The sequence below is a fragment of the Perca fluviatilis genome, chromosome 12 (genome assembly GCF_010015445.1).
Source record: "Perca fluviatilis chromosome 12, GENO_Pfluv_1.0, whole genome shotgun sequence".
Taxonomy (NCBI): Eukaryota; Metazoa; Chordata; class Actinopteri; order Perciformes; family Percidae; genus Perca; species Perca fluviatilis.
In genome coordinates this window covers 26,752,715-26,778,106 of record NC_053123.1, presented here as the reverse complement: position 1 = coordinate 26,778,106, position 25,392 = coordinate 26,752,715, and the positions used below count along the sequence as shown (strand labels likewise).

The window sequence follows — 25,392 nt, the reverse complement described above, 5'->3', positions numbered from 1 at the left end:
CAGTTCACCCTAAAAAAAACCTAAAAGATTACCTGTAGTGCTATTTATCAATCTAGATTTTTGTTGGTGTGAGTTGCCCAGTGTTGGAGATGTCTGGCAGGCAGAACAGGAAGCACATGGACGAGAGACTCGAGACAGAGCAAGTAATGTTAACAGGAGATTAGTTTATAGCAAACCGATACGTCTAGCTCCCCTAAGCTGAGCTGTCACAAGCACAAGCCTGTCATCCATGATTTCTGGAAAGAGACATTGCTGTTGAGTTTTTCAAATGTATTTTTAAGTTCCATTATATTGGAAGGACAGCAGACATCTCTATGGCGATATCTCCAACACTGGACAACTCACAACAAAGCAATCTAGATTGAAAAATAAAACTAGTATGAGGAAAAAATATGTATTTTTGATTTTGGGGTGAACTGTCCCTTTAAATCTCTAGTGAAACTAACTGGTCAGTGTGTCATTTCAGCTACAGGTTAGATTTATTTAGCTTCTAGAAAAACAATATAAACTGCTACTTTAACAGGTCAAAAGACCTTTTTTGTTTACCGTCTTTGCATGGGATTGTGATGTTTTCAACTTTCATCCAGCAAAATACATCAAAACACCAAGAAATATAAGAATGACAATTTCAGACGTTTCATTCCTCCATTTGGGTTGTCATGCTTATCTACATAGGCAATCGAAGGCCTGCTAGTGTGCTTATATGCTCAACTCAAAACCTTAAAAAAAACACATTGTGAAACCTTTTGTTGATTATTTCACTAACAGTATCACAAGTGTGTCACAGTGGGGTTGGGAGATGTGAGAAGGCGCAGACAGCGAGAAAGAGAAGTAGCACAGGAAGTGACTGAGGTCTCGGTTTAAGGCAAAGAAACGTTGATGCTCACCCAGACGCTTCTACTCTCCAAACCAGCTGGTGCAGTTCAGCAGGCAGTTTCCTCTGTGTTCCTCTCGGAGATCTGGTTGGTTAGACGAACAGGCTGGAGGGAGGCCTAGGGTCCAGTCTGCTGAGGAGAATTTCTTCCAGGTAGGTCACCAACAGGTGTTTGCACATGTTTCAGATCCAGCTCCATGCGAGGCCTCAGCAGAGAACAATATAGTCCCACAAATTCATATGTGTGTATACACTTGGCTCAGCTGTACAGAAAGGTGCATTTAGGGTGTAGTAATGCATTTTGTTTCACTCATTTTAAGTCTGTTTTGAAAGTATTTGTGACACTTAGCTACTTTGTCTTTTCGTTATCACACTAGTCAGTTGAGTAAGAGCTCAAGTGTGGTCACTCTGTGTCACTTTGTTTAATGTAAGAGGTGATCTGAAGTTGGTAAAAGACAAATTCAGAAAGCCCTACCTAGATGCCTTTATATCTTTCTTCTTTTTTTATCCAATGCTTTTAGGTTATGTACAATGCAAAGACGCAACATCAAATGGTTTTACAGTAAATTACATTTCATGAAAGTCCTTGCACCAATACGGTGGGAGGTGAAGATGACAGAATTCAGAGTTAAAAACATTAAACAACAGTAAAACATCAATAGCGAGCATTTTCTTTATCCGAAATCCACTTTTTTTGCTGTGTATTATCAAAAACGGTCGCATTTACACATTTGTCAGTGTGTGTAATGTGTGGGAGGCAGTAACTGTCACCCTTTTTATTGTGTGCAAACAAGTGTTCAAACAAATAAGAGCATGACAAATATGATCACCGAAATTCAAAGATATACATCAATGCACTGCAGTTATGTAACTGTAACAGTCTTTATGTAAAGTGTCCTTGGGTCCCCTGAAAGGTGCTATAAAAATCTAAGATTTTACTATTATTATATTTAGTGGAAACTGAAAAGAAAAATAACTGTAGATAAAAGATAATTATGGAGTGTGAAAAAGATGACAATTTATTACCCTGTTTTTATCTGTTTTTAAAAGGAGCCATGCTCATTATTTCGTTCATGCTTTACATTTCTGTATTTTGCTGAATGACAATAAAAGGAATCTTGAATTGAAGAATGACGAGGATGTAATGCCCTACAAGTACATACTGGTATACCACCGGATAGTACAGGCGTTTGCTGTACATTACAAGTTACACCAAACATCGCTGCAGCTGATTTAGAACAACCACAAAGCCTTTAACATGGCTTTTGTCTAATGATAAGCACTCAAGAGGATGTGAAGTATTGCTTTCCTGTCCAGTAAACACAGTAAATAAAACCTCCTCGAACTGTTATTGGGAGACAACACAGGGGTCGTAAACATCAAACAAACACCAGGGGCACAGGCTGTGCACCAAAATACAACAAACCACGTTTGCAGCAGCTACTCTCAGATACGACTCACGCTACTCAATCAACTTTGTTCACTAACACCCGCCCCCAGGTGTGAAAAAGAGACCATCACAACAGGATGAATAACTTCATACAGAGGAAACTTTATGACAAATATGACTAAACTGTTGAGAGAGACACAACATATATTGTCAAACATGAGTCATCTTACAGAAGAAGCAAAAACGAAGTAAAAACGTTTAGCATGGATGAACATTTCCCGTAGATGTTTTCTTCTGGGGTCAAAACAGCCCACTCCACACACTCTACTACCAAAAAATCCTGTGTAGATTAAAAAGTAATGTGTCCACTGAAGCTTTTATTTTGTCTCCATGTAGGAAGTCTCACCAGCGTAACAACCGGCGTCCTGAACCACAGGAGGCCAATGACATGGGGTAAGGTGTTTTTGTCGGTGATAATTCAACATGCTTGTATAATATAGAACAGTGCTAATAGTTAAAGGTGTTGTTGGATTTATCACTATATATACTGAGCTCTGAAACAACATCACAGAATATTAAAGTGCTCATGTTATGCTTTTTGGCTTTTCCCCTTTCCTTTATTGTGTTATATATCTTTTTTGTGCACATTATAGGTTTACAAAGTGAAAAAGCCCAAAGGGACTTACCATCTCCAACAGAAAACTGCTCCAAACAGCTCTATTGTAGTCCAGCCTTTACTTCCGTGACGAACGTGCATCACTTTGTAACACTTTGTAACACACGTTATAATGCTCGCCTAGCTGCTAGCGTGGCACGCCCTCATACTCTGCAACTGACTAACTAGCAGTACTTACTGCGCATGTGCGACTCCCAACAAAGATAAAACAGAAGTGAGATGCCTCACTCTGTAGCTAAAACAGAGAGCTCAACACACGGAATGAAAAGAGGAGCTGCAGCAATGTACAGTTCTGAAAATGAAACCACATAAAACTATTCTGGTACAACCTCTAAATACAATTATGAACCTGAAAATGAGCATAATATGAGCACTTTAAAGTGTTGGATTCCCCTATTTTCTTCTTAAGTTTCTGCCTACATCCATTTTGCAGCATCCATTTGGATCCGTACTACTGTAAGATATGTTTAATGCTCAGAGTAACAGGAACACATACTGTGATTATTAAAGAGTGTATTTCTTAAGCATTTAAAAGTAGGTTTACGTAAATATTTAAGCATTTGGATTCCTGCACACTTATAATTCTAAAGACTGAACAATGACTAAAGCTATTAACTGCCTAGAATTTAAATTGTGTAGAAACACACTTAAAAAGCATAAAAAACATCAAAATTTCAGATAGATTTAGTTGTTTTCCAGTGGGGTTCTATGTATTATGAGACCTGTCAATCAATTTAAGAATGACCGCAGGTTCCAATCCTGTTTTCAATATTTTGGTGGTGGACTTGGCTCCATATAATGCTTTTCATGTATATTCCAATTCAAAAAGTTAATAGAAAAGGAGAAAATGCTTTACCTTCTTTCTCTGAATTTAAAAAATGAAACATTTAAAAAATTCTTGCCTTTGTTTTGTATTTACACACATATTTGTTTTTTTTCTCTGAGTATTTGACCTGGACTTAGCTTGTCAGGAAGAGAAGAAGTGGTCCACTTGAACATGATTCACTGGTTCCTCCTTTTTAGATCACAGGACACACAGTACAAAACAGACACAGTAAGGGAAGTTTGTAAGCTGCAGGGCTTCTTCCAGGAAATTTCATTAATCAAATGATCCAGATTAGAGATTAAAGTTATAGGCTTTGGGCCATGTTTGTAAATTAGGGTCTGCCAAGGCAACTGAAGGAAGTGGTATTTGTACACAACCTAAAAGGAAGTGTTGAGAGATAAAACTCAGAGAATAAAAGTTGAAACTGCCAAAACACTTAATGAAAAACGTTACTGCTGTAGTTTTACCCTCATTTACATTAAATGTATTGTACATAATAGGTTTACAATGGAAAGACCATGAAGCTTGTCATAGAATTTTCTCCTTCTTTACCTTTATTACGTGTGCACGGGAGAAGACGCCAGTGTTCTCTCCCGTCCCTTCAGAAGATCTGTCCTTATATACAATCTATAAGGCACCAAAAGGACAATAGCTCCTCTCCTCAGACAGTAGACGTTTGAGCCATGCATATTGCAAACATACATTTCCTTCTTCCTTTTAGTTTAAATTTTAATTCTTCGTAAAATTCACAAGTCATGTTAATGTACCTCACACATCCCTTTGTTGTGTAGAAGAACTGCCCCCTGGTGTCATATTCTAACCATTTGTCAGGAAAACATGGTCCTTTAAGACTTTTTTCTCTCACTTGACTTTTAATACATATCTAACAAACCTTACACTACATCAAACTCAATATATAAAATAATCTTAAATCTAAAATATTTATTTCTCACAAACTGTTATGGATGCAGGCTCAACATCATAATTCTTGAAAGCCTGATGCCTCTGAAAGAAATCACATTGCACTGCAAGGAGTGTGTTGAGTATGCAAAATGATGTGAATGAAGTACAAGCTGGTCTTGAAAGTGTCCTCCTCCTCTTCCTTCTCCTCCTCTTCCTCTGTAGGGGAAGTGGAGATGACAGCGGGCCAGGGAGGCTGAGCCGCAGATTGTCTCGCCTGGGCAGCAGGCATCAGTCCAGGGATCCTCCGAGACCCCCCGCTCAGCCAGAGAGACTTCCTGCTCCACCTGTTCAACAAGGTGTGTGTGTGTGTGTGTGTGTGTGTGTGTGTGTGTGTGTGTGTGTGTGTGTGTGTGTGTGTGTGTGTGTGTGTGTGTGTGTGTGTGTGTGTGTGTGTGTGTTCTCACTGGCTCTCCGTAGCTTCGATTTCTATTACAAATTATTGATCCCATCTGATACAAGGAAGAGAAGAAATTTACACAAGGTTTGTGTCCAAAGTGTTCAATGCAAACAGACCAAATATAGGAACAGTGGTGGAAAGTTTACTTTTGATACTTTAAGTACATTTTGTTTCTAATATCTTTCTTTAAAACACGTTTTAGTAGTTTAGCAGTGCCACCCACCTGCAACAAAAACAGCATCATGACTTTCCTCATCTTTCAATATCTGTTCTCTATTTGGGTTTCATAGATGACAGGCCTTCTCCACCAGCCCCTGCTCCACCTCCACCTGCGGCTCCTGCTCCGCTGCCCTCACCCGTGGAAATGCCACCTAAACGCCCAGACAAATCCACAAAGCCCAAACTTCCCCCTCGGCCGCTATCCAAGGTGTTCAGCAGCACTGACCATGGAGCAGCTGTTTTGCAGGTATTGTTATTAACAATTTATTTTGGGGCACAAATATGGAAGAAAGCAACGAGTTCTCTACATTTATTAAATCCCTGGAATTGGTGTGATGTTTTCACTTTTGCCTACTTTATGTAGCTTTTAACCTCAATTTATCATTTTAATCATCAATTCATTTGACTATAGTCTATTTTTCTTCTAAATAAGAACTACATTAGATTAAAACATAATACCTTCTGTTATGAAGAGGATTTTATTTTATTTGAAGAATGTATCTTACACTAAACTGAAGGTAAGCATCTTTAAAATAATCTGGTCCTCCTGCTGTTGCGTACTGTATACAATATATGTGATATTACCCACCAAAGCCAGCATCAATCCCCTCAGCAGTTTCATAACATTATCATAATAGTGATTCATGTAAAAATGAAACATGTAAAGCCCATTCATGAGAAGTATTGTTTTTCCTCCAGGGGTTTGATGCTTTTCGGGCAGATGAGACTCTCTGTGACGTCGTCTTGGTTCCCGGGGACAGCGCAGACGCTTTCCCAGTCCACAGAGTCATCATGGCTTCATGCAGTGACTATTTCAAGGCAATGTTCACAGGTGAGATGTCCTTGTTTTATTGGGTTGAGAGCGGACAACGTAGGACAGTTGGGCTTTTGAGTTCAAGACATGGTGAAATACACACAGTATCAAGTGCATTAGTATGTGACAACAACACTACATTTGGATGGACAGAACATTAGAAACACATTTCAGGAATACACCACAGAGCACAGTATCAACAAGATTCTACAGCTATAGCTGCTCTGAGAGGCTGTTCTTCCATTTTTTTTTTTTTTTTTAATTGTTTATTTTCACATTTTTCTTCTTACCATAAACATAGAAAAACAAGAGAGCAGAAAAAAAACAAAAAAATAGATAAATAAATAAATAAAAATAAATAAAATAAGTAAATAAATAAGTAATTTTTACAGGTCTACTATGCCTTTGTTTAGTTGGTTAGCAGTGTAAATTTTGTACTTCATGTATACACAGACATCGCAAGATATATATATATATATATATATATATATATATATATATATATATATATATATACACACATATATATACATATATATATATATATATATATACATATATATATATATAATATATATATATATATATATATATATATATATATATATATATATATATATATATATATATATATATATATATACACACACACACTCTCCACACAGGTTTTATACAGACCGTAGACCATATTAGGGGATTTCTTCTTCTCAATCCATATTAATGCATGTTATTGTTTGCCAAAATAATCTTTAAGGGGAGACCAATCATTCACAAACGTATCCAGAGTTCCATCCAGTACATTATGCCTTCTTTCATATGGTAGCAGTGACAGAAGTTTTTCGCGCCAAAGAGTTAAAGTAGGAGAGTGTTCTTTAATCCAAACATGAAGAATGGAAAGGCGAGCAGCATATAACATTATGGACATTATTTTGGTTTCCGGCACACAGTTATTTACACCAAGGATACACAAGCTGGGATCCAGTGGCACTTTAATCCCAAAAGATTTTTCAATTTAATGAACAACCGAAGACCAGAATGATACAATTAAAAGGACAGGACCATATTAAGTGGAAATAGGTTCCTGTATCCTTTTTACATTTAAGACAAAATTTTGTACATGTGTCGTATTTACTTCGAGTTAGGGGAGTCACATGCAGCTTGTTGATAATTATATATTGTACTTCATATGATTTGTTTGATTTAGTAATTTGTCTTGCATGATTTAATATTTTGTTCCATATCTGGTCTTCCAGTGTAACACCAAAGTCAAGTTCCCAGCTTTGTTTAATATTTATTAAAACTTTATCATTTACTGTAATTTGGTCATAAATATGTCATTGTTTTACTTTTCAATGCAGCTGCCTTTAATAAAGTGCTATCAAGCACATTTATTTTCCCGCCTTGTTTATAGTATTCAATAGAAATAAGATAGCTTCTTATTTGTAGATATCGAAAAAAGTGGACCTGAGAGATATTAAACTCATACTGTAATTGTTGGAAAGACTTGAGAGCATTATCTGCATAAACATCTAATATTCTAATGATACCAGCTTCTCTCCACTCATTAAAGCCAGCATCAATACAGGTATGTCTAAAATCTGGATTATTAGCAATAGGAGCCAATAATGAGTATTTGTCAAGCCCAAAATATTTACGAACAGCACAGAGATCTACAGATATTTTTCAGTATATAATTGTGCTTAATCTTGGTATATACTTTTGTGAAACATATAAACGGAAGGTGTTCTAACTGAACCCCATCCAGACCTATACCTTCTAAATCTGGAAAGCAGAAATGGCTTTTTTTAAATCCACTCTGCCGTGAATTTTAATTGTGCGGCCAAATGATAAAATTTAAAATTTGGGATGCCAAGTCCTCCTTTTTTAATTGGTAGTTGAAGCTTTCGAAGTTCCATCCTTGGCCTTTTATTATTCCACACAAATACTCCTACCGCACTATGTATTTTTGTAAATATTTTGGATGGAATATAAATAGGTAACATTTGGATAACATACAACAGGCGAGGGAGTACATTCATTTTAATTATAGCTATACGGTCCAAAAGAGAAAGTGAAAGATTAGTCCATCTTAGAAGGTCAGTTTTTATTTTTGCTATTACAGGTAAAAGATTATGTTTAATCAACTTTGAAAAATCTGCACTAAAATATATACCAAGATATTTAAATCCTTTTTTGGTCACTTTAAAAGGACGATAGCTTGATGAGCCTACTCTTTCGCCGAGCGGAAAGGCTAATGATTTTTCGTAGTTTATTTTATATCCTGAAAACTTACTAAAGTTTTCAATAATTTTTATTAATGAAGGGATAGATTTATTAGGATTCTTCAAAAATAAAAGTACATCATCGGCATAAAGCGATATCTTGTGGGAACGGTTCTCTGTTTCAATGCCCTCTATCTCCTCGCTCGTTCTTATCAATACCGCCAATGGTTCAATAATTAAATTAAATAAGAGAGGGGACAAAGGGCATCCTTGTTTTGTTCCTCTCTCCAGCAAGAATGTCTCAGATGTAGTTCCGTTAATCAAAAGAGCAGACTGAGGGTTTGTATACAATAACTTAATCCAGTTGATAAAACTTTCATTAAATGAAAATTCTTTTAAAACTCTAAATAAGTACTTCCATTCCACACGATCAAAAGCTTTTTCTGCGTCCAATGCAATGACCACTGCTTTTTCTTTTTTATATGCTACATACTGTAATATCCCAAGCAGTCGCCTTACATTGGCGCTAGACTGTCGCGTCTTAATGAAGCCTGTTTGATCGCTAGAAACTAATTTATGTATCACATTGTTTAATCGTATTGCCAAAACACTTGCTAAAATCTTTGAATCTGTATTTTGAATTGATAATGGTCTGTATGATGCAGGGTTTTCTGGATCCTTGTGATCTTTTGGTATTAACGAAATAATAGATTGTTGCATTGTCTTTGGCAATTTCTTCTCATCATAAGCATACTGAAACATTCTTGCAAGCAAAGGAGCTAAAATGTCCACAAAAGTTTTGTAGACCTCTGCTGGAAAACCATCTGGGCCATATGACTTTCCATTCTTTAAAGAATTTGTCCTTTTCACATCATCAACTGTAATTTTTGGCACCAAGTGATAAATTATCCTGCAAGTCAAGTTGAGGTAGCTCAAGCTTCTGAAAAAACGAAGTCATATCCCTTTCACTATCTGTATTATCAGATTTATACAAATCACCAAAGAATCCTTTAAACACATTTGTTATTTCACCTGATGTATAAACCAGTTTACCGCTTCAGATCTATGACTATTATACTGTTTATACTTTTGTAAAAATAATTCTGTTTTTTAGATTTCCAATGAATTGAGTGCTGTTTTAGCGACCATAACCTGATCCCAGCTTTCAGCGGAAAGACTATGCTTATGTTTAGTCTCAGCCTCTTGTAACTTTGACTCTAGTCTTTTTTGTTCATAAATAATTTTCCTTTTCCTAGCAACACAATATGAAATCATCAAGCCTCGGAGATAAGCTTTTGTAGTTTCCCATACATTTGCCGGATCAGTATCATCGTTATTGTTAATTTCTAGAAAATGCATTAAATTTGCTTTAGTTTTGTTACAAAAATTAGGCTAATATCAGATAATATTGATCTATTACATTGCCAAACATTTTTATTCTTATATAAACAGGTAAATGCAACCTCCATTTTAATTGGAGCATGATCTGACAGATGTATATTTCCAATGCTACTTTGTTTTATCTATTCCAATAATATTTTAGTAACCAAAAAAAAAAAATCAATTCTTGTATATGTTTTATGAGGATTTGAAAAAAAAAAGTATAGTCTCTCTCTTTAGGGTGCATATGTCTCCACACATCAACTAAATCAACCTCATCAACCATTTGTTCCAATCTCCACCAACAATCATATAGGGACAATGATACTTGAACAGTATATCAGTCAGTTTAGTAAAGAATGTAGGATCTAAATCAGGGGCAGCATATACATTTAGGATAGTAACTCTCTCTCCATATAAAACCCCGTGCAACAAAACATAACCTCTTTCATCAGTTTCAACGTGACTAATATTAATGGGCAATTTTTTATGCACCAGTATCGCCACCCCTCTGCTTCTACTATTAAATGAGGAAGAGTACACATGTCCAACCCAGTCTATTCTAAGTTTTTTATGTTCGTTTTCAGTCAAATGTGTCTCCTGCAACATTGCAACAGAAACATTCTCCTTTCTCAGGAATGTAATTCCTATCCTCTTCCGCTTGACTGGATTATTACACCCTTTGATATTAAATGAACAGAAATTTACTGGTAAAGCCATAGCATCATATGCATAAAATATCTAGTAGTTTCTCCAATATGCAAGGTATTGTACATAACAATAATTATGGATCCCCTTTGGTATTTAACTAAAAAAAAAAAAGAAACAAAAAAAGAAAAAGAAAAAAAGAAAAATAAATATGGGCCAAAATACCAGACCAAACAGGGCTGATATTAGCCACATTAGAACGTTAACCTAAATGATCTTGTCTGCTTAATAGAAATAAAAAAAGAAAGTCGCTCCTATGCTTTCAGTTCATTTATAGTCATTGGGCACAGTATGAAAAAAAAAGAACAAGCCCGTTTGAGCGACCATTGAAAACACAATACATGGCAGAGTTATGAAGTCATAGAGGAGGAACTAGATTTATCCAAGTCATCGAGAAATTTCTGCGCGTCTGACGGAGTCTCAAAGCGCTTTTGTACTCCCATAAAGTCGACAGAAAGTATCGCGGGAAACATCATTGCATACCTTATTCCAGCAGCGTATAATTTCCTTTTCACGGGAACAAACAGTTGACGCTTCTTCTGCACCGCAGCGCTGAAATCTTGATAGTGAACACTCTGGTGTCTTTGTAGAGTAGTGTTCCCTTCTCTCGAGCAAGCTTCATCACCTTTGCCTGGTGCTGATAATTCCCGAATTTGGCGATAATCGGCCTCGGTCTTTTACCAGCAACAGTAGCAGCTGACACACGGGTGGGAATGCGATGCGCTCTCTCGATGTGCAGGGTGTCCTGTGGCAGATTCAACGTCTCCATCAGAAACTTTTGAACAAACGCCACAGGGTCGCTCTTTTCTTCACCCTCCATTATTCCAAAGATAACCACGTTGTTCTGTCGGCTTTTATTCTCGATATATTCAGCCTTTGCTTCCAGCACTTCCACTCGTTTGACCAGAATCCGCACTTTACTGTCAGTGCTTTCCAGATTATCCTCAGCAGTGCTCACACGCATTTGCACTTCAGCGATCTGTTCATTTAGTGCATTCATCGAACCATTCATTTGCATCATCTGTTGCTCCATTGTTGTGAATCTCTGCAGAAGTTCATTTTGGTTTAGATTGAGTCTTTCCCACAGCGTTTCCATTGTGATCGGGTTTTCCCCTGCCATTGTTGCAGTGGTTTGCCGTAACAGGTGCGCACACTTAGTCTTGATTAGATCACCAAAACTTACTTGATTTTGTCTAAGTAATCCACAATAAACGCACCAGTTTTTAGCTTTATGCAGTGGCCGCTCTTTTATTGTGCCATATCTGCACGCATAAATCAAAAGGAGCTTATATTATAAAGTTTAAAGCAGACAAGGGCTGCGCTACTACACACACACACGTCTACCCTCGCAGCCATTTTGAAACATTTGTTTCACACATGCTCCCGCTAAAATGCTGTTGATGTTTAGCAGGTACATAATGTTAACCATATTACCATCTTTTTTAGTAGGATAACATGCTAACATTTGCTTATTATCACCACACATAAACTTTAAGGCCATGTTTCTAAGACTTAGCTTGTCAGGCTATTATTAGCATGCTCACATGCTAACTTTAGCATGTGCTATCTCTACAGCCATGACTAGTTTTGCTAAAATATAGTACTACTACCCTGTGACTCATTTGTAATTTGATATTTTCAATGAAGGTAAATATAAAATTCCAACTTATTTATTGTTTTCAGAGCGCCACTCATACTTTCCTTTTTAGATAAACATTCACAAATAGTAAAGTAAAGACAATGCATTTCATTTCCTTTCAGTTTGAGCTTCACAGAAGGTATCTGCATTTGACAACATCATTAACTACAGGGCTTTAATTATCCTCACCCGTATACTGTGTGAGCAGCCAGGCTTTACAGTGTCAGAGTTGTCTTTGTGTCTTGCTGAATGTGCACTTTGGCGTCCTCCCTGCACAAGACAGATCTTCTGAAATGATGGATTCACCTTGTCTTTGTCTCTTTGTTTTGTCCTTGTTCAGGAGGCATGAGAGAGCAGGAGATGAGAGAGATCAAGCTGCATGGGGTCACTAAGTCGGGTTTAAAGAACATCATAGACTTCATATACACATCCAAAGTCAGCCTCGACATGGGTAATCTCCAGGACACACTGGAGGCTGCAAACTTCTTGCAGGTCATGCCTGTCCTGAGCTTCTGTAATCAGCTTCTGAGCAGTGAGGTGAGGGAATTCATGATGTTGCATAAATTCAACTTTAGCTACATTAGAGGTCGAGCTCATAAGCTGCCAGATCCCCCCAGGTGCTTCACTGTCCTTTTAATGCCCTCTCTCTCTCTCTCTCTCTCTCTCTCTCTCTCTCTCTCTCTCTCTCTCTCTCTCAGTGTGTCAATTATACAGTGCAAAATAAGACATTTATGAGTGACCTTTGTGATTGTTAATAGTTACAGCTGCAAAATAGGGAAATTCAATAATGCCAATAATATGTTTTTTACTCACATGAATTTAATGTATTCTCTTTAAATGCTGTTCTTCAATGCAGATCACTATTGATAATTGTGTGGAGGTGGAGCACATCGCCACAGACCTGCTTCTGGAGGACGTTCAGCTGAATATAGGTGAGCGTTCATGAAACTGATCTAAGAGCACAGCAATGAAAGTGCAATCTTTCTTAAATCTTTATTAATATGTTGATAAGTTGGAAGATGTGATTGGAGCTTCTGTATTGGAGTTTTTCAACATTTCGGATCCTCAGCAATCCCTAAAATGGTCCATTATTTATATCCACTTTTCATACATACAGTAAGAAAACTAAAGATTAGACATTGTTTCGGTTCAAAAACTAAAATAAACTGGAGGATCATTATTATCAATGTTGATCCTCTTTGTTGTATCAAACCTAGGTGAGTTTGTGAGCCAGAACCTCTCAGCGTTGGTGGAGTGTAGACGCTACCTCCAGCTCTCTGAAACCAGCATGGCCAACGCTCTGTCCAACAACTCCCTGAAGGGTTTCTCTGAGATGGAGCTCTACCACATCGCCAAAGGATGGCTTGAACACAACTCCCCCAGTCGACGCTCCTCTGTCTACGCCTTGATGCGCCATATTCGCTTCCCACTGATGAGCCCCAGCGAGCTGATTCAGATCTCCCAGGAAGAAGAAGAGGGAGGAGACTCCTTGATGCGCTCTGAGACAGCCTCTGTGAACCTCCTGCTGGAGGCCAGCAACTACCAGATGATGCCTTTCATGCAGCCAGCTCTGCAGACTGAACGCACACAAATACGCTCAAACGACACCCACATCCTGGCTCTGGGCGGTGTGATGCGGCAGCAACTGGTGGTGAGCCGGGAGCTGAGGCTATATGATGAAAAGACGGGCTATTGGAGGGCCCTGAAGCCCATGGAGGTGCCGCGTTACCAACATGGAGTGGCTCTTCTAGGCGGCTTCCTCTTTATTGTCGGAGGTCAGAACACCTACAGTTCACACTATACACTCTCAAAAATACACTAAATAGAGGAAGCTAATGTTAAAATGTCAATCATGGTCCATTCAAATAATAGATAGTAAAAGTAGTTCTCCATGCTTGAAAATCCTAGCGTACAGAAACATACTGTGACCAAGCCCTTGTTGGCTTGGCGAATAGGAACTGTGGACCAAGACTTTTTATTTTTTTTTTATTTATAAGTTAAAGCCCTTAAAAGTCATGGTACATTGTGCATCATCATGATTCAAAGTATGAGCAAATTATATTAAGAAATAAGAAATATAAATGAATGCTTTTATAAAAATGTATCTCCCATCCACTCTGATTAACTCTGATTCTTGTTGACTTCGCAGGCCAGAGCACTTATGACACCAAGGGTAAGACGGCCATTGACAGCGCCTACCGCTACGACCCGCGCTTCGACAAGTGGCTGCAGATTGCTTCACTCAACGAGAAGAGGACTTTCTTCCACCTGAGCGCTCTGAAGGGGAAACTGTTTGCAGTCGGAGGAAGGAATGCCTCAGGAGAGATTGGTAATTATTGTTCTACTGTAGTCAGTACTGCTTTCAGTACTGTCAGCTGACATTTATTTGAAGTTGTGTTTGTGGCCACCTGATGAATATACATTGTTCACTCTTTTTTTAGCTCTGTTTTTGGTCTCCACAAACTCCTGAGGAAAATACCTGACCCTTAAGCTGCTAAATGCTCCACTATGTTCACAAGCTAGTCTCTAACTCTAAGTCTGTCTGCTGTTTGTGGCGGAGCAGGTCGTGTACAGTGGGTTTATAAAGCTTTTTGGCTGAAAACAGCAGCCTGCTCCAGCTGAAAACAGTACAGTTGTGGGCCGGACAGCTAAACAATGAAATGAAACTTAATGTACAGCTCCGTAAAGCTGAGGGGAGCTGCAGATTCAAGTGATTCAGAAGACTGATGACTACGAGCAACCCCTCTCATATTGTTTAGTTGTATAAAAATATAGGTTATAGCCCTTTAAAACTAGCATATCAACATGTTTTAACAAAACCAAAACTTATACTTACAATGCTGCTGCTATGACTGCACTCACTACTACTGGAGCTTTTTATACTGGACAAACATCTCTCTATCACATTGATCAGACACGGTGGAGTGCTACAACCTGAAGAAAAATGAGTGGACTTTTGTGAACAATATGGTGGAGCCTCACTATGGACACGCTGGCACAGTTCATGGGGACCTCATGTACATCTCAGGTAAGTTAACACTGTTAAACACACACTCAGGGTTTATCTTAAAGCTATAGTGCATAGTTTCTGTCGCCCCCATGAGGAATTCTAAGTAATGACAACAACACTGCCAGCGCATCCACATGATACAAGCGTTCCATGATCAGGCACCCCCCGATAATAAGTGCAAATGTTTTGGATGCACCTTTGCATCAGTTTGTACCAGTTGCGTCTTTCCATTGTCATTTATTCAATATAACAATTCGTTTCACGTTGTCTGAAAACACTTTTGTTGAGCTAACTTCTGTTTTCATAGCACAGTGATAAGTAAAGTACCAAGGACCTAAAAGATCAAATCAAATTCACAATTTCTAAAATAAACTAAGGTTTCAGTGGTTCAAAGTAAACAGAATGTTTTCAAACAGAACACAAGCACAGAGATAATAGTTGCTTATTTAATAAGACAGACCCAAAACCACTTCAGAATGTGTTAAAAGGCACAATGGATGATGAACCACTGTGTGAAGTCCTCATACCTAAATAAGAAGTCAGTGTCTCACTAACCCACCCCTACAGCGGTTTCAGAAATGACTCTCATGGCCATTTTCTGTTCTGCTATCTCTAAGGTTAAGGTCTGGTTTTAGTTTAGCAAGAACTACGTGGTTAGGAAAACTTCACAGCCATTGTTGGAGTTATAGAAAGCTTGCCTTTGTGGTAAAAAAAGAAACCAACATTGACTATTCATAGGAGGACGCAACTTTGACGCCCAGGCATGACACGACATGCTTAGCATCTAAACTTACTTCCTCAATAAGGTCTCTCACAGCTGCATGCAACTTGACAGTAATCATTCATACAATGGATAACACCGAAACAAAGATCATTTTAAGTGTTTCAACAAATTACCTGGTGAGGACATTCTTGTAATGACGCAATCAGGTCCTTCAAGGTAGCCTACCAATAAACATTCACATATCATCCAGTGTCAGGTGTACAAAGGAACTCCTCAGGTAGAATACAGTTTGAAGTACAATATTTGCAGAGAGCTTTAGTGCTGCCTGTGCATTTGGGTGGATAGCTGTCACAGTCTGTCCCTCCCCTTCAGCCACATTTCCTGTATTCCCCCTAGCCTAGAAATCTAGACGCACCCTAGCGGCAGCAAATGTAATTTGCAGCCAGGGTCAGTCTAGCAACTCTCCGTTGGCTTGCGAGCTGGAAAAAACAAATTCTGGACAGGCCAATCACATTGTGTATAGAGTCAGTCGGTGGGCTTAACATAAGGACGGCAGAGTTGCGACGGTTCCGCATGATTTCCCTGCTACTTGAAAACAAAGAAGATGGCTGCTGCTGCTGGCGAACAGCGGTCTTTCGAATCAACTCTGGAAGACTTGGAGTTAAGTACTGAAGTCATTTTTAAAAAAGAAGATGTGTTCAGAGTTTTGCCGACCGGATACGGCAAAAGTTTAATCTATCAACTAGCGTCACTCTGGTTGGCTATGAGTGCAGAGGGAATTTGAAAGACAACCGTTTATCCCGCCCCTCGGATTGAGCCCTGCCAATGGTGAGTTCCTAGATCCAACATCTTGATGTGGGTCTGGCTTGTCAGGCTAGTACAGTGCCTTGGGAAAGTATTCGGCCCCTTGAACTTTTCGACCTTTTGCCACATTTCAGGCCTCAAACATAAAGATATAAAACTGTAATTTTTTGTGAAGAATCAACAACAAGTGGGACACAATCATGAAGTGGAACGAAATTTATTGGATATTTCAAACCTTTTAAACAAATAAAAACTGAAATATTGGGCGGCAAAATTATTCAGCCCCTTAAGTTAATACTTTGTAGCGCCACCTTTTGCTGCGATTACAGCTGTAAGTCGGTTGGGGTATGTCTCTATCAGTTTTGCACATCGAGAGACTGACATTTTTGCCCATTCCTCCTTGCAAAACAGCTCGAGCTCAGTGAGGTTGGATGGAGAGCGTTTGTGAACAGCAGTTTTCAGTTCTTTCCACAGATTCTCGATTGGATTCAGGTCTGGACTTTGACTTGGCCATTCTAACACCTGGATATGTTTATTTGTGAACCATTCCATTGTAGATTTTGCTTTATGTTTTGGATCATTGTCTTGTTGGAAGACAAATCTCCGGCCCAGTCTCAGGTCTTTTGCAGACTCCATCAGGTTTTCTTCCAGAATGGTCCTGTATTTGGCTCCATCCATCTTCCCATCAATTTTAACCATCTTCCCTGTCCCTGCTGAAGAAAAGCAGGCCCAAACCATGATGCTGCCACCACCATGTTTGACAGTGGGGATGGTGTGTTCAGGGTGATGAGCTGCGTTGCTTTTTACGCCAAACATAACGTTTTGCATTGTTGCCAAAAAGTTCGATTTTGGTTTCATCTGACCACAGCACCTTCTTCCACATGTTTGGTGTGTCTCCCAGGTGGCTTTTGGCAAACTTTAAAGGACACTTTTTATGGATATCTTTAAGAAATGGCTTTCTTCTTGCCACTCTTCCATAAAGGCCAGATTTGTGCAGTATACGACTGATTGTTGTCCTATGGACAGAGTCTCCCACCTCAGCTGTAGATCTCTGCAGTTCATCCAGAGTGATCATGGGCCTCTTGGCTGCATCTCTGATCAGTCTTCTCATTGTATGAGCTGAAAGTTTAGAGGGACGGCCGGGTCTTCGTAGATTTGTAGTGGTCTGATACTCCTTCCATTTCAATATTATCGCTTGCACAGTGCTCCTTGGGATGTTTAAAGCTTGGGAAATCTTTTTGTATCCAAATCCGGCTTTAAACTTCTCCACAACAGTATCTCGGACCTGCCTGGTGTGTTCCTTGTTCTTCATGATGCTCTCTGCGCTTTACACGGACCTCTGAGACTATCACAGAGCAGGTGCATTTATACGGAGACTTGATTACACACAGCTGGATTCTATTTATCATCATTAGTCATTTAGGTCAACATTGGATCATTCAGGGATCCTCACTGAACTTCTGGAGAGAGTTTGCTGCACTGAAAGTAAAGGGGCTGAATAATTTTGCACGCCCACTTTTTCAGTTTTTTATTTGTTAAAAAAGTTTGAAATAGCCAATGAATTTCGTTCCACTTCATAATTGGGACCCACTTGTTGTTGATTCTCCACAAAAAATTACAGTTTTATATCTTTATGTTTGAGGCCTGAAATGTGGCAAAAGGTTGAAACGTTCAAGGGGGCCGAATACTTTCGCAAGGCACTGTATTCCCCCAGGCCCCTTCGCCAAATTTGTTTTCCTACTATGGCCACGCCAAGACCTGCTTCAATAGCAGCTCGATTGGTTGGGGTTATGCATTGATCTCGAGTGGTTAAGGTTAGGATAGCCGATTGGTCAGGGGATAGGACCTGTACAAATCGGGTTACATTACGTAGCGTAAGCATGGACGCCTGGCCAATAGTAGTGTGAATGCTATTGAAGGGCAGCTCTTGGCGTGGCTATAGTAGGGGAAAAAGATTTGCAGCCCCTTCATTGTTGCCATTTCCTATTCATCCATGCACTTTCCCTTCTTTTCCCATCACCTGACTGCCCCACCCATCTACAAGCCTGTTCCCAATTTCATCATCAGCCCTGCAGATATTTTATATTTTTTACTCACTCAAGGCCAGTTTGTTGAGGTTGCAATGTTGCTTTCTTGCCTCGTGCTTTTGTTTTTCGCTTTTGAGCTTCTGTTGCCTGTATCTGTCTGTCTGTAAGCCTAAATATACAGTATATATACCTTCACTTTGGCATTAAATCACTGAACTGATCACCTGTCTGTCTACTTTTCTGCATTTGGGTCCTGCATTTCCTGAGTCGTGACAGATACCATCTCTTTAAAAAAAAGTCTTTAAACTCCCCAAAAGTGATTAAAATTGTTGATAAAAACTGAATTCAATTTCACACAAGCAGAAGAGGATCTGATGTGAACACTTAAAAGCTTTAAAAACTCTCACCCTGCAGGCCAAATGGGAATTGAAACAAAACTAGAAACCATAACTCTGGACTTACTTACCTTACTAATATATTAGTAATTGGGCACAGTGTGTGAGCACAGGACAAACACTATCAAACTGTTCAATGGCACTACTAGAGGTAAAAAGTGAATGATGATGCTTCTTCCTGACGGTAGTGCTATAAAATATCACAAACCCTCTGGAATGAATACTGGACCTTTACACAGGACAGACAGAGGATTTAGGTCCTTGACAGTGGAATCCCCCAAAACCATCCTGCAGCGGAACTCACTCAGCCCTGAAATCAGTTTGGGAGTCTAACAGTCCAGCAGCTCGTAGGACTCAGACCACATTGGAGCTCTGACTGGATCCTTCAGTACAGAATGTTTTATTTCACATCTAAAACTGTTTTACTGCGAAATTGTCTATAGGACAAAAAGCATCCATTTTGACGAGATGAATTATTGAAAAAGCTTGGGTGGCAGGTCAATTTAAAACCACTTCCTGTTTAGCAGCAGACTCTCATGAGCTGCTCTCTTTTCTGTTTCTTAGCAACCTTGGACAGGAAACTAGCTTCTCAGGTTGAGAGCCGAAACATAAGTTTCACACGTAGGACTGAGAAGCAGGAAACACAACAAGACATGTGGTTGAAGTGGGTTTACAAATTTAAAACCCACGGCTCTCATAAGCTATAATGTGTTGGTGATATTTACCAGAATACATAATTTACTGTGTTTACATCACAGATTAATTTCATTCCACCAGTTTTTGAGTTGAAACTCAGGCTCAGTATTAAGTTAAAAAGAAGATACAAAGTAAAAGGTTTAAAGTTGCAGGACAATTGATTTGAAAGTACATTTTGCCACAGCTATACAAAGGTATACACGTAATGTGCTGTGCGACTGTGGACCACTACCAGAGAGAGAGATTCAGAATACAAACATGAACATTGAACAGTGAACATTTAGCTTATCAAAGTGTTATGTCTGGCATCATCAGCTCAACATGGGCATCTTTTCACTAAAAACATGAAGCGGTCACCACTTCTTTAATATTTAGTTTGTTTTTTCATTGTTAAAGGGTAACTACCGTTTTTTTTCAACCCTATTTTCCTATGTTTTTGTGTCTAAGTGACTGATGGGAACAACAATCTTTGACATTGGTCCAGCATTAAGCAAGATTGCTGCAGTCGGCAGAGGCGAAACAAGCTACAATGTACAGTAAGTTAATAGGACAATTGTGCAGCTTGTATTTTCCTTCACAAAAGTGCTTGTTTTGCCACTGACAGGCTCAGATTAATATTCTAAGTGCCTGTCAACATTATGGAAAGGATCCCTTCAGAGATAGACCTTTAAAACCTCTTTGAGACCTTTCTGTTTAAACCAGAAACAGCTCTGAAGTCGCTAGCGCTAAACCCACCAGACTCCATTTAAAAAAGCAATACTTTTAGCATGTATAGAGCCAACATATTTTCACATGTAAATCGGTAAACTATGTGTTTATTTCAACCAAAACTAGAGTTGTGATGGTTGGAAAAGTGGAAAGACAACCCAAAACGGCTTTTCATAGTTTTATTTTGTTTCTGTCGACTTTGAATGAAGTGTATTTTACGATGCTACTGTTTATTTACATGGAGTCTGGTGGGTTTAGCGAACGCAATTTCACGAATGTTTTTATATTTTAAAAAAAGGATCTTACTCGTTAACAGAAAGGTTGACCTCCTTAGAAATCCTTTCCATAATGTTGTCAGACACTTGGAATATTAATCTGAGCCTGTCAGTGGTAAAACGAGCACTTTTGTGAAGGAAAATACAAGCTGCACAATTGCCCTAACTTACAGCTTGTTTCGCCTCTGCCAACTGCAGCGATCTCGCTTAAAACTGGATCAATTTCAAAGATCGTTGTTCCCATCATTCACTAAGACACAAAAACATAGGAAAATAGGTAGTTGCCCTTTAAAGCAACACTAGAGAACTTTTCCCAGTTTGCCACATCGGGTAGGGCGAGCTGTAGTTCGAGTGAGACAACCTGTAGGGGGACCGAAGCGGGAAAAGTTATCTAGTGTTGCTTTAAGCGTCTTTGCATTTCTATTTAATTTCTTTTTTTTAACAGTGATAAGAAAAGAAGTGGGGTCAGCTGAGAAAAAAAACCTAAACGTGCGCACAGAATAGAAATCCGTTCCCTCGGTTTCATAAACTGTGAGCACAGATTCATAATCGGTTTTAGAAACTGAGAAGTTTTTTTTTTTTCTCAGCTGACCCCAGGGGGGCTCTATAGAAGTGCAATCAAAGAATTTTACTGTTCACTGCAACTTCCTGTTCCTCTGTGCAATAATGACAGTAACAACCTTGACCTAAAATGGAATGAGAATAGGCATTTCTATTTTGGAAAGAAAAGACGGAAGTGTGGAAGGAAGCATTCATTCACACCCGTCTTTAGAGTGTTTATAACGGGTTGGTCACGTCTGTTTTCAATTCCCTGCCACAAAAAAAAAAAGACCTGACCAAAAGACTCTAATATTAACTCATCATGAGAACAAAGGGTGCATACTTTCTGTACTTTTCTTGAATTGTAAGTATTACTGATGATTAACAGGGATATACAGTACATTACGGTTCATTCCTATTTGAATAATTGATCAAATTGTGTTTTTTGGCCACTGGTTAAACAAATTAAACAGTTTGATGACATTACTTTGGATTCTGGTAACTTGTGATGACAATTTTCTTACGGACCAAAGTATGCTGGTGGACTGGTAGCTGGAGAGGTGCCAGTTCACCTCCTGCATGGGCACTGCCAAGGTGCTCTTGAGCAAGGCACCAAACCCCCAACTGCTCGGGGTGCCTGTCCATTGACAGCAGTCCCCTCACTCTGATATCTCTCCATTAGTGCATGTATAGGTTCTGAGCATGTGTGTGTATTACAGGCCTGTGTGTAATGTGTATTCTAACAACAGAGTGAACACATTGTAATTTCCCTTGCGGGATTAATAAAGTATAAATTATTATTATTAATTTCTATTTAACTTACAATCTCGAAGATCTTCGTTTTGTGCTCTTTGGCGGCACCTATGGCAATAAGCGGTAGTTGCAGGTGTGTTTTTGGATCTCACTTTCGCTTTTTTTAAAGTTTCATTGTCCGTAGTCATCGCTCTTTTCTTTGTTCGTTCAGCCATAGTAACCGCTTACTCACAATGCCAGCAGAGACCAGAAAAAAACATTACGCTGCTTCACACACGCAGGTGAGTTGACAAGCGAGTCAGTTGCGTTAGCTCCGTCTACCCTCATTGGCAAACAAACCACTGCTGGTTGATGGAAAACGCGTCACTAGCTGTGCATTACTTGTGATTTTTCCCAGGAATGTCTCCACGAAACCCAGGTCCTAATACTGCAAATGCAAGAGCTTTCATCAGCGGGCCATAGGCTCAATCACCATCGTGTTCCCTCATTCGGCGGTAGATAATGACCGAACAGACATTTATTCAAATAAAAATTTGAAGATTAATACTTTAATTTTAACATTTATCAACTAAATAATTGATTAATTGAAAAAAAATCATCACCTTAATCAACAATAAAATGGACAATTAGCTGCAGCTCTAAACAACCACTCACATCAACCACATTTACCCTCTAGGAAATTGTTATGCTCACTGCCACATAGGCTACTGATAAGTGTAAAAATCTGTCATATATTGACCTTTTTATTAACATACTGTAACATTTGTTGGATTCTCTTTTGTCACACAGGTGGCATCACCCGTGACACGTTCCAGAAGGAGCTTTGGTGTTACGATCCCGTCGCCGACACGTGGAATCGTCGAGCCGACATGATGGAGCTCCGCGGCCTGCACTGCATGTGCACCGTAGGAGACAGACTCTACGTCATGGGCGGGAATCACTTCCGAGGCAGTAGCGACTACGACGACGTCCTGGGCTGCGAATGCTACAGCCCGGAGACAGACCAGTGGACGGTGGTGGCGCCGATGTCACGGGGCCAGAGCGATGTTGGCGTGACGGTGTTCAACGGGCAGATCTACGTGGTGGGGGGGTATTCCTGGAACAGCAGATGCATGGTTGACATTGTGCAGCGCTACGATCCAGAGCAGGATGTGTGGGACCGGGTGTTCAATGTGCTGGAGCCTCTGGGGGGGATTCGTGCCTGCACAATGACAGTTCATCTGCCAGAGGGGTCAGTGGATGAAGCTCAGATACAGGAGTGCCCACTGCCAACAGCGAAGAGCTGATCGTGCACCACAGACGTGGGGGGTTTCCAACTCTGTCACACCAGAATTGGCAAGAAGAAAATCACCTTTCATGCTGTGACCAAAAGAAGGCAAAACAGGAAATAGCGTGGGTTGCAAACACGAGCAGGCGTGGCTAGCTACCTAACATTAGGCATTCAACAAATGAAAATGATACACTTCTCTACTTTACTCTTTATCTTTAGTGCCATTTGCTGTCCTTGCATTTAGTGTCAGCCATTTAGCATCCATCCTGCTCCGTCTGCTTGTGTTCTTTCACTCTGCAATTTCAGTACGTTAACCCTTTGAGGTCTAAGGGCATTTTGAAATATATTCCTATATTCTCCATTTAAGGGTATTTGCATATAACATGATTCCATGTGTTTCATGTTAAGATGTTCAGAACAAACTCAGCATTCTGTATAGTGACGCCCAAAATTGTTCCAGAGCAATGTATAAAGAGATAATTTGGCCCTAAAGCGGAAACATTTCTCAAATCTCTTGGGATAAACATACAGTACCTACACTCAATTGTTTTGGTGCTTGAAATGAGTTTACAAAAGTCTCGGGTTCACAAAAGTAGCGTAATATCTGAATAAAATAGTAAATAAATGTAATATCACTTTTTGAGTAGGAGTTGTGTCACTGGACTTGCAAGTGCGTCTTTTGTCCTCAGAGGGTTAAAGGACACTATACATTGTTAATGAAAGGTCAAACCCACCCTCCCTGATTCATTGGACATTGAGACTCGCTGTTTCACATGTAAAAGTGATAGGATTGACCTCTGAAAGAAATGAAATAACCAGAGTTATATGTATATGGAGTAAGCCTCTGACTAAAGCATAAAAATTGTATTATTTTATCTTTTCATCACGCTCTAATAATCTCATATATAGACCAAAAACAACCCTGACTCTACCCTGCTAACAAGCGCTGTCTGTGTAACTGATGACACAAGCTGAGAGGAATCAGCTGATCTCTCTTTATCATAATAAAGTATGAAGGAATGTGTCAATAGCCACAATGTGGCTCATCTTTTTTCATGATAATGAAGGGCTTTGACACAGAGTCATATGATGCTGGAAAACAAAGACAACATGTCTTTATTATGACGGAATTGGAAATTCCTTCTGTGAATTAAGCTTGTAACTAACACAGAAAGCCACAAATTTCAAAATAAAACTGAGCTAAATAGAGCACAGGTCCAACAGAAATGTACAAAAATTGAAGGATAAATGTCTAATTTGTTATGTTTTGTATATTTATATTGATATGCAGTGTTTTAAAGTGAAAATAAAATGTTGGATTATGATCATCGTGTCACACTAAGAATCACATTATTCACTGTCAGCGAAGACCTATTAGCCGTTAAGACAACAAGAAAAGCTGTTATTTGGTTCTGCAACAGCTACAGTTGCACAAGCATACGACACACACAGACTCTTTGGCGCATCTGATGCAAGTGAATGACGATGAAACTACCCTTGAGACTTTATCCTTCACCTTCCAGATAAGACAACAGACAGCTGTGGTATCAACTGCTACGCCAAGGACTACAAATACAAAAAAAAAAGCAGACAGCTACTATACATAGAAAAGATGCCCAAAGCAATCCATTTTCCTAATTTCATTGTACTCTTGCACACTTTATTCAAATAAATCATCATAGAAAAGAACTTGGAAAGGAGCCTATAGCTCAACACGAAGAGACTGATTGTTTTAAACTTCTGCTTAAAAACTGAAGAGGAGGAAATGTTATGATTACGATCACCATGATACTGGTTAGAGAGGGGAAAAAAACACTGCAGTCGGAGCGCTCAGAGTTTCCACCACACAGCTGAACGACCCAGTTTACCAATTACTGAGCGAACCATGGCCAACCATAATGTATCACTGTGCAAGGGAAAACATATTTGGCCATCTGGCCAACACATGTCACCTTGACATGTTGAATCTTGTTTTATTTGGCTGATCTAGCCTTGTACCGTCCTCAGGAGTGGAAGGTATTTAATTAATGCACTGGAGTACATATCTGATCTACTCGTCTTACCTTTTAAAGGATCCTCGTA

At 39.2% G+C, this 25,392-nt stretch overlaps 1 protein-coding gene across 1 annotated transcript; it reads left to right on the top strand.

Annotated features, from left to right (window-relative positions):
• Nucleotides 1-818: 818 nt before the first annotated feature.
• si:rp71-68n21.9 (kelch-like protein 9) lies at nt 819-24,635 on the top strand. Its single transcript, XM_039818253.1, has 11 exons — nt 819-1,027; nt 2,661-2,717; nt 4,892-5,025; nt 5,417-5,592; nt 6,045-6,177; nt 12,449-12,645; nt 12,965-13,040; nt 13,326-13,883; nt 14,258-14,437; nt 15,023-15,136; nt 22,830-24,635. Exons 2-11 carry the CDS (start codon nt 2,713-2,715, stop codon nt 23,324-23,326), a joined length of 2,070 nt encoding a protein of 689 aa, XP_039674187.1. The 5' UTR covers nt 819-1,027; nt 2,661-2,712; the 3' UTR covers nt 23,327-24,635.
• Nucleotides 24,636-25,392: the final 757 nt, after the last annotated feature.

Bases quoted from the DNA above. Each gene is read 5' to 3' on its own strand.
- si:rp71-68n21.9 (XM_039818253.1), top strand. The intron at 12,646-12,964 runs GTGAGGGAATTC...TCTTCAATGCAG, and splicing joins ATCAGCTTCTGAGCAGTGAG to ATCACTATTGATAATTGTGT. The intron at 15,137-22,829 runs GTAAGTTAACAC...TTTGTCACACAG, and splicing joins GGACCTCATGTACATCTCAG to GTGGCATCACCCGTGACACG.